Consider the following 10,702-nt stretch of genomic DNA (forward strand, 5'->3'; position numbering starts at 1 on the left):
CAATGCAAATGTGCTTTCTTGTCTCAAAAGCTATTCATGAAGTCTTGAAATGGCTGCTGCTGCTTGTCAATTATCATGTCTTTTGCCATGTCTATTCAACACTGTCTTCTAGTAAACACTTGATCCACATTTCTATTAGTTCTTCTGGAGCACAGAGTTCCAGGATTGTCATCTGTGTCTGTTTTGTCTGGTTTTGTATCCTTATACTATATATTCTTGAATTATTATCTAAGTGATTGTCCTAGGCATTACAATTTATATCTTAATTTAGTGCTGGTGGTGCTATAGGATAAGAACTGGGCTGCTAAAGGTAATGTTGGTAATTCAAACTCACCAGCCACTCCATGGTAGAAAGATGAGAATTTGTTCTCTCAAAAAAATTAACAGCCTCAGAACCCTATACAGAGTCAAAATCGACTGGACAGCACTTAATAAATACAGATTTGTTGTTGTTGTTGTTAAGTGCTGTTGAACTGGTTCTGACTCATAGTGACCCTGTATAAGGTTTCTGAGGAGCAGCTGGTGGGTTTGAACTACTGACCTTATGGTTTGCAGTCCAGTGCTGATCCTACAGCACTACACCATAAGTCCAAATACAGATTAATACTAACTTAATTTCAATATTATATAAAACTTCACTCCTATGTAGCTCTGTTTCCCTTCCTCCATTTATATTGTTTTTGTTACCAATTTTATTTATATTTTTATTTATGTAAGTTTCTTTATAGATTGTGTGCCCATCAGCATAGATTTATAAGTGTTGCTTTATGTTATTGCCTTAACATCTGATAGGAAAAAAAGAGTTATATGCAAAAATTCCAGTAATACTATCTTTTGTATATGCATATTTCCTATGTAGCTGTCCCTACTGGTATTCTTTTTTTCTTCATATGGATTTGAGCTGTTGTTTAGTATCTTGCCATTTAGTCTAAAGGACTCACTTTGCAGGTTAGGTATGCTGGCAATGAACTGCCTCAACTTTTGTTTAGCTGACAGTGTCTTCATTTCTTCATATTTGAAGGTTAGTCTTGCCAGATGTAAAGTCATGGTTGACTTTTTCTTTCAGCATTTGAATATGTCATGCGGCTGCTTTTTTAATTCTATGGTTTCTAATGAGAAGTCAGTTGTTAATCTTAACTGAGGCTCTCTCCTACATAAATTGAATCTTTGTTACTTTCTTAATTCTGTTTGTCTTTCAATGGTTTAGTTACACTGTGTTTTGGAATGGATCTCTGAGTTTATCCTCCTTGCATTTTGTTGAACTTTTTAGATTTATAGATTAATTTGGGAAAATTTTGGTCATTAGTTCTTCAAATAATATTTTCCCCCTTTTTCCTCTCCTCTTGGAATGCTCACATTGTGTGTCCTCTTTAACCATGTTTCATGGTTTCTTTATAAGTTTTTATTGTGAATTATGTGATAGTTTACATGGAAGAACATTAGCTTTACATTCATCCTATTGTATTTCAGTTCATTGCAATGACTACAATCCCTTCCGTGCATCATTAAACAACCAGAGGGTACACTCTGCAAGCCTGCCTCCCGGCTGCCATCACACAACCCCTCTCCCTCTCTGAGTCCAGAATCCCCAGCCGCTCCATCTCTGCACATCATCATCTCTGCCTCCATCTTTGGCATCACTGCTTCTCTGTCCCGCCATTCCACTCCTCTCTCTTGATGGTCCCAGGTACCTTTGCTACTTGACCGCAAAATCAACTACTCCCTTCCATTATAAAAAAAAAAAAAAAAAAACACTAAAAAATGAGATAGTACTGAAAGAGATATTTGCATTTAGCTTTAAAAACAAAAACAAAAAACTTCAAGGCCGAACTTGGCAGCTATGAGAAGTTAGATCATTTTGTCATAAGATGTTCTTCTAGAAAACAATGCTGATTTGTCCAAACAAGGAATGATCCTTTACATCTGTCAAGTTCATAAACTGCTCTCTCATGTACAATCTAATTTTGTTATGCTAAAAACAATATAAGGGAACCTTCAGTATTATGGCTATTATCAGAAAGAAAAAAAAATGTAGAGAAATTGGTGAAAATGTAAGATAGTACAACACTATGGAAAACAACTTGGTTGTTCCTCAGAAAGTTAAATATAGCATTACTATGGTGGGTGAGGGTTATGTGCTGTGGAGTCAGTTCCGACTCATAGCAACCCTGTATAGGGTTTCTGAGGCTGTAAATCTACTATTGTTGTTGCTGCTGTTAAGTGCTGTTGAGTCGGTTCTGACCCATAACGACCCTGTATAGGGTTTCCGAGGAGCAGCTGGTGAACTTGAACTGCCAACCTTGCAGTTCAAACCACTTTGCAGTCTGGCGCATTATCCCACAGCGCCACAACAGGATCTACTATATGACCTAGCAATTCCACTCCTAGGTTTGTACACAAAAGACTTGAGAACAGGGTCTCAGATACTTGTAGACCAATGTTTATTACAGCTTTATTCACATTAGCCAAAAGGTAGAAACAACTCAAGTGCCAATTATGGTACCTTGAATTTACTTGATAAGACTTTTCTATACAAAGTCTTCTTAATGCCCACCAAATGATTGGATGGGACCATGCAAATAGGGTATACAAGACGCTAAGGCTGAGATTGGTTAGTTCTGCACCCCACCCCCCCCCACCCCCCAAGCTAGGTTTAAAAGGAGTCATCTCAGAAGCAGAGACTGGAGATTCTAGGACCAGCAAGAAACAAGAGCAGGAGTGAAGCCTGAGACCCCTAACTAGATAATCAGCAATGGCAGAGCAGTGGCATGAAGAGACAGAGAAGCTTTCGGTTCTTGACCCATGGACTGAGTAAAGTTGAGTGCCTCGGACAAGAGACTAACTTGCAGAATATGCCCTTTGGGAATTCACAAACTTCCTAAAAGAGCTTTGTAACACGTGCCTGCCATTTCCCTCCCAAGGAATTTCCCTTCCCAAGTAATACAGAGGGAAAGAATTGCTGTCATTAGAATAATAGGCTCTTTTGACACATTAAAAATAAACAGTAGCAAAAGAAGAGAAACTAGAAGTATGGAAAGTCACATTTTCTATGATTTTACAGATACACGTTCAATGTTTTCTTAGAATCGAGACAAAATTTTAATTTAAGTAAAATTGAGCTTTGGTGTATCTGGAGTTTTGGAGGGTTTTTTTGGTTTTTAATTTATAGTAACTGGTAAATCCATTGCTTAATTTCAATAAATGGGAGGTGCAAGGGTCTGAATAATTGTGAATAATGAATCATTCAAAAAGTTTGAGGAAAAGCATGGTTTTTTAATCAGTTCGCTGACTTTGATTTGGTGTGTGTATGTGTTTTTTGATAGCTCTTGGTTTCAAACAGTGAAAGAACTGCCAGCATTTGGACCACTATCAAAAATGATATATCCACTGGGATTATTCATGAAGTAATAATAGTTTCCCTAAGGGCAAGAGGGAAGAGTTTAATTGAGAGCCAAGATTCTGTCAGTCATATTATAATATATGACAAACTCCCTATAATTATATTATCATTAATACTGGGTATGAATGGATTTCAACATTTGTTCTTTTGATATTCAGTAGGAATTTGCCATCCTTTGCAAAATGAAAGCTCATATCATTAGCCAATTGTCCTTGGTTTTGCTAGTATTTTTTGTAACAACAAAATAACTGATCACTTTTTCAATCCTTTTCTGTTATAACTAAAGGGGCCTAGTATAGCTATTGGATAAGTACTCGACCACAAGGTCATTTTGAACCTCAAAGTTAGTGACTCAAACTCACCAGCCAGTCTTCGAAAACTGTTTTATATAGGGTCACTACAAGTCAGAACGAACTCAACGGCACTTAACAAAAACAAATAAAAAAAAAAAACACAGCTTCCAAACCAAACTAAACTAAACCCACTGCCTTAAGGTCTACTCTGACTCTTAGTGACCTTATAGGGCAGTGTAGAACTGCTTCATAAGATTTCCAAAGCTGTAGGATAAAGCACTGGACTCTAACAGCAGTTTAAACTACAAGATACATGCTTCAAACCCACCAGCCATTTCTTGGAAACCCTATACAAGGTTGCTGTGAGTCAGAACAAACTCGACAGCATTTAACAACAGCAACAGATCATTAAGGAAGTCCATTGCCATATCTCTCGCAAAATATCTGTTGAGTTCAAACTGCTGGTCTTGTGGTTAGCACCCCGATGCTTAACCCATGTGCCACCGGAGTTCCTTCCACATGTCCCTATAACATTAAACTGTTCAAAAAGTAGACAAAAATAAAAATGAAAGCAATAAATACATATGATTCATCCACTGTCAAGAAGGAATAAAAGGTGGAGGACAATGAGGCTTTGTGTAAAATTAGTTACAATAATTTGTTACTAAAGTCTGACAACATATGAAATGAAAGGTATCTGAATGAATATGAAAATATTTTTAGTTTTCTCTTTTTAAAACAAATTTTATGTCATTTTAAGAAAATGTCTCAAAAACAAAAGGGTGGGGGACGTGTATATGTATAATCAATAATTATGGTATGGATTATCACAAGCACATCTGGTATTTTAGTTTAAAAGTAGTCATGATTTCTAAAGGAAAAGATTATATTATAAAATGAATTCTAATTATTTTTAAATTAGATTTTAGAATGTTTCCTCTGGAATGAAAGTGAATTCAAATATGCTTGTGTATGTATTATTCAATTATTCCAAACCATTTAACAATAGAGATTAATCACATGTTAAGAAAAACTCATAAAAAGTGCTGCCTTTATCCTAAAGCTATTAGAGAGAATTGATTTACCAATGTTAGTTTTTTTTCAGGTAGCCATTTATAGGCATGAAATACACCATGTGAACAAGACACAGCTTCTATCTTTTATAGCCTAAATCCTGGGGAGAGAAACAAATCATTCCACAAATTATCACTTAAATGCACTTGTGATAAGTACTTTAAAGGAACAGTGCAAGGCACTCTTAGATCTAAATTTCTGGCATGAGTGCTAGCAGTGTGGTGTGTGTATTTGTTGAGTTGGAGTATGTTGAAGATAATCCAGGTTTTAGAGGGAGAATCATGAGTTCAGTCATTGGTGTGCTAAATTTCATGTGCCTGTGAAATAGACTAGGTATCTGAATTGGCAATGTATATTCTGACAATGTAACTTCTGATCTACAGCTCAGAAGATAAACAAGGGTTATGTCTATGAATCATGGGCCTCAAGAATCCAAAGCCCAAAAGTATATAAAATCATGAGGAGAGAATATGAGCTGACAAAAAAATGACTTTAAAATGTCCTACACTAAAAGGCCCAATAAGAGAAGGAGGAAGCAGCAGTGGAGACTAAGAAGCTCTTAGAAAGGCAATAGACAACCAGTAATAACAGCTGAAGATTTAAAATAACAATGCCATGATTTTGAGTTTCACACTAAATAGGAATTCCTGTGTGGTAGTAATTACCAATAAGAACCAGGAGACTTTGGTTAACAAAATCTGAGATCTGCTGTGCATTTTCTAAGATCTGGAAAAATTATTTCCCCCATCACTTGAAATATGAAAAGAAATTAAATATCTCTGAATTTGAAAATTAAAATGTCATGAATAAACATGTTTGGAGCCAACTTCATAACTAGGTGTTTTCTTAGAGGATACTTACAAGAGCTATTCTTAATTAAAAGTGTAGTTTATTTCAGGAGTTTTAATATCCAAAGGTATCCTTTTTTGCTTGCAAATATTGTTACTATTTATTTGTGATAGTTTGGTGAAACATGGTTTCAATCATGGGAGTCTTCACTGGGAGTAAACATTTGACTTCCCATCTGGTTTGGACCTGCCTTTTTCTTTTCTGGAATCAGCTAAAAAGATAAGCTAGTCAAAGAAGAGCAATCCATCATTATTAATATATAGCATAGTCTAACTTTGGAAGAGTCAAATCATGTTACAAGTTATAATTAATCAATGAAGTAGGTATTAATTTTCACAGCATTATTTATAAACCAGATGTACTTGAAATAGTCTATTAATATATCTCATTTTCCTTGTAGGGTTCTCTGGGGATACAAGGCCCGCAAGGTCCACCTGGAAAAGAGGGTCAAAGGGTAAGTAAACTTGAAACAACTGGCAGCCTTTACCAGCCCAAAGGAAGCTTAATTCTGAACACTAATAAAAATAACACTGGAATATAGCAAGCAGATGGGCATAAGGAGAGTATAAACTATCTAAGCCTGACATTTGAGATTTTGACAGCGGTTTTATAATTCCGAAAATTCTATAAATTTTTAAGATTGGTAAAACAAATGTAGAAGTATGCTTTGGATAAATTGAATTAACCGTAGTTTGATCTAGGCCACTTTAGTCATATTTTGGGTTTTTAAGATAAGTTGATGAGTATCTTTATGGAGTTCTGACCCATTCATGTAAAAATTTGTGGATATTATAGCTATAGTCACAAGTCAAATTAAATTATTGACGCCTGCTGTATTTAGAGTCTATTAACTGATCCCAGCACCAACAGCACCTGCACATTGTTGTTGCTGTTGTTTGTTAGGTGCCATTAAGTAAGTTCCTATGCACAACAGAACAGAACACTGCCCAGTCCTGTGCTAGCCTCACAAATACGTTTGGGTCCATTGGCGCAGTTACTGTGTCAATCCATCTCATTGAAGCACTTCCTTTTTTCACTGATGCTCTACTTTATTAAGCATGATGCTGTTCTTCAAGGACTGGTTCTTCCTGACAACATGTCCAAATTTCATGAGACAATGTCTCACCATTCTTGCTTCTGAGGAGCATCTGGCTATGCTTCTTCCAGTACAGATTTATTACACTTGCAGTCCATGATACTTTCAGTATTCTTCACCAACACCAAAATTTATATGTTTCAATTAATCTATGGTCTTCCTTATTCATTGTGTAGTTTTCACAAGCAGATAAGGTGATGGAAGATATGATGGCCTGGGTCAGGGTTAGTTTAGTCCTCAAAGTTATATCTTTGCTCTCTAATACTTGAAAGAAGTTTTTTTGCAGCAAATGTGCCCAGTGCCATATACATCATTTCATTTTTGACTCTACTTCCATGAACATTGATTGTGGATTAAGCAAAAGGAAATCCTTGACAACTTCAGAGTTTTCTTCCTTTATCATGATGTTGTCTATTGGTCCAGTTATCAGGATTTTTGTTTCTTTACATTAAGTTATAATCTATACTAAAGGCTGTATTCTTTGATCTTCAACAGTAAGTGCCTCAAGTCTTCTTTGCTTTCAGCAAACAAGCTCTATGTATAGTGCAGGTTGTTATATTGGAGCTATTATCCAAACTTGATGCCATATTCTTCATATAGTTAAGTTTCTTGGCTTATTTGTTCAGCATACAGATTAAATAAGTAAACTGAAAGAAGACATTTGGCCATCTTGGCCTCCACAGAGCACTCTGGCTGCACTTCTTCCAACACGGATCTATTAGTTTTTTTGGCATTCCATGGCACTTTCAATATTCTCAGGATATAGATGTAAAATAAAACCCAAGACATATCATAATTAAACTCTCCAAAATCAGCCAAGGAAAGAATCCTGAAGGCAACTTGGGAGAAATTAAATGTTACCTACAAAGAAAAACCAGTAAGATTAAACTCTGATTTCTCAGCAGAAACCAGGTGGGCAAGAATGCAATGGGGAGACATATACAAACTCTGAAAAAAGAAAAAAAAAATTGCCACCAAAAATCTTATACTCAGGAAAGCAGTCACTAAAGTATGACAGCGAAATTAGAACATTTCTAGATAATCAGAAATTATAGGACTTTGTGAAAACCAAGTCAACTCTACAAAAAATATTATAAGGAGTTCTTTGGGCTGAGAACCCACAGTAAACACCCAGAGATTGACACACAGCAATACCACCTGGAATTCAGTCCAGATATGTACACTTGGAAGTGTACAGAGTAGAACAAAATTGTGTTGTCTTATTATTGTTATGTACTGTCAAACTACAGGACTGAAAATAGGCAATCAGATATATAAATCTACAATCAGAACAACTACAAAACAAAGGAGGGAAAAGTATAGTTGCAGAGTTCCAAGTGGTGAAGGGGTGAGGTAGATTTCAAGATAAAACAGACTGGTTTTAAAATGGGGAAGAAATGAATGAAGTATAAGGTAACCTCAAAGAAACTTAAGGTACCTTCATAGCAAATCAATAAAAGGAAAATCCGTGAAGATTTTGTAAACATTAAAACTATGAATAAATTGACAAGAAAAATCACAATAAATGAACTCATCACAGGAAAGCATGCGGATCAAATAAACCAGCAGCACCACAAAATATCACACAGCAAAATGATTGCAACCAATCCATACCTATTGATAATTTCACTGAATGTCAACAGATTAAATACACCAATCAAGAGCAGAGAGTAGCAGATGAACAAGAAAATAGGATCTACCATATGTTAATTATAACAAATACATGTTACACAAAAACATAGATTAAAAATTAAAGGATGGAGAAAATATTTCAAGCTATGGCAATCAAAAATGAGCAGGAGTGTTAATATTGAACTGTGATAAACTCTAAGGCAAAACCCAACATAAGAGAAAAAAAAAAAAGACATTATCTAATGATTAAAGGGTCAATTGAACAAAAGTATATAACCATAATAAATAACTTTGCTCCCAAGAAAAGAGCCTCAAAATACATAAACTCTAATAGAATTGAAGAAAGAAATAGAAAACTCTACAATAATAGTAGGATATATCAATACACCACTTTTTAAAAAGGACAGAACAACCAGAAGTAAAATGAACAAAGACACAGAGGAAATAAACAGCACAATCAATCACTTTGACATCATAAATTTATACAGAGTATTCAACCCAACAACACATTCTATTCCAGTGTACATGAACCATTCTATAGAATAGACTATGTATTAGGCCACAAAGCAAGTCTCAAAAAACTTAAAGGCATCAAAATACTACAAATCATCTTCTCAGGTCACAGTGCTATAAAATTAGAAATAAATAATAGGGAGGTCAAGAAATCATTTGATATATGGTTTGATTTGATATATGATTTGATAAATGGAAACTGATAAACACCCTTCTTAAAAGCTACTGGGTAATAGAACAAATAACAAACTAAATAAGAAAATTCATTCAAGCAAAGGAAAATAAAAATACAACATACCAAAGGCTTTGGGATACAGCAAAAGCAGTGTTGAGAGGGTAACTTATAGCAATGAACCCACACATCAAAAAAAAAAAAAAAAAAAAAAAAAAACCACCAAAAATCAACACATTGACACAACTCCAACAATTAGAAAAAGACCAGAAAAGTAAGCCTGCAGTACCAGAAGAAAAGAAATAATGAAAGTAGAAATAAATAAATTAGGAAAGAGAAAAACAATAGAAAGAATCAACAAGAAAGAAGTTGATTCTTTGAAAGGATTAATAAAATTTATAAACCACTGGCAAATCTAACAAAAGAACAGAGGAAGAAGACGCAACTAACACAGCTAAGAAACCGTATGGTTGACATCACAACAGAAATAAATAAGATAAAAACAGAATACTATAAAGAGTTGTACTCCAACAATTTTGAAAATCTACAAGAAACTGATAATTTTTTAGAATAACATGACCTACCTAAACTAACACTGAGTGAAGTAGAAAATTTGAACAGGCCTATAACAAAAGAAAAAATAAATCAGGTCATTAAAAAACTCCCCTCAAAAAAGTCTAGGCCCAGGAGACCTTACTGGTGAATTAAACCAAACATTGAGAGAAGGGCTGATGCTGATTTTACTCAAACTCTTCCAAAATATGCAAAAGGATAGAAATTTTTGGAATACATTTTATGAGGCAAGCATAACCTTCATACCTAAACCAGGCAAGAACATCACTGAAAAAGAAAATTATAGACCAATAACCCTCATGAATATGTTGTTAGGTGCCAACGAGTTGATACCAACTCATAGTGATCCTGTGCACAACAGAATGAAACATTGTCCAGTCCTGGACCAACCTCACAATCATTGCTATGCCTGAGACCATCACTGTTGCCACTGTGCCAATCCATTTCATTGGGGTCTTCCTGTTTTTCTCCAGCCCTCTACTTTACCAAACATGATATCCTTCTTCAGTGACTGATCCCTTCTGATAATATGTCCAAAGTATGAGAGACAAAGTTTGGCCATTCTGTCTTCCAAGGAGCATTCTGGCCATACTTCTATCAACACAGATCTGTTTGTTCTTTAGGCAGTCCATAGTAATTTTAAATATTCTTCTCTGCCACCATAACTCAAATACATCAATTCTACGGTCTTCCTTATTCAATGTCCAATGTTTGAATGCATATGAGGTTATTGAAAATACCATGGCTTGGGTCTGGTGCATCTTAGTTCTCAAACTGACATCTTTGCTTTTCAACACTTTAAATATGTCTTGTGCAACAGATTTGCCTAATACAATATGTCATTTGATTTATTGACAGCTGCTTCCATGAGTGTTGATGGTTGATACAAACAAAATGAAGTCTTTGACAACTTCAATCTTTTCTCCATTGATAGATATGGTTGTTGTTTTTTGGTCCAGGAGTGAGGATATATTTTTTTTTTTCTTTACATTGAGATGCAATCCATACTGAAAGCTGTGGACTTTAATCTTCATATGTTGTTGTTGTTGTTAAGAGCCATCGAGTCAGTTCCGACCCATAGCGACCCTGTACAGGGTTTC

General features: G+C 35.2%; 1 protein-coding gene across 1 annotated transcript in view; it reads left to right on the plus strand.

Moving 5' to 3' along the window:
* The window catches only part of COL19A1 (collagen, type XIX, alpha 1), a 506,470-nt gene that overhangs the window by 272,172 nt on the left and 223,596 nt on the right, over window positions 1-10,702 (plus strand). Inside the window, exon 18 of the mRNA XM_006835782.1 lies at window positions 6,017-6,070. Coding sequence (XP_006835845.1) covers window positions 6,017-6,070 — 54 coding nt within the window. The remainder of the gene's footprint in view (window positions 1-6,016; window positions 6,071-10,702) is intronic.

The sequence above is a fragment of the Chrysochloris asiatica genome, unplaced genomic scaffold (assembly GCF_000296735.1).
Source record: "Chrysochloris asiatica unplaced genomic scaffold, ChrAsi1.0 scaffold00019, whole genome shotgun sequence".
Lineage (NCBI taxonomy): Eukaryota > Metazoa > Chordata > Mammalia > Afrosoricida > Chrysochloridae > Chrysochloris > Chrysochloris asiatica.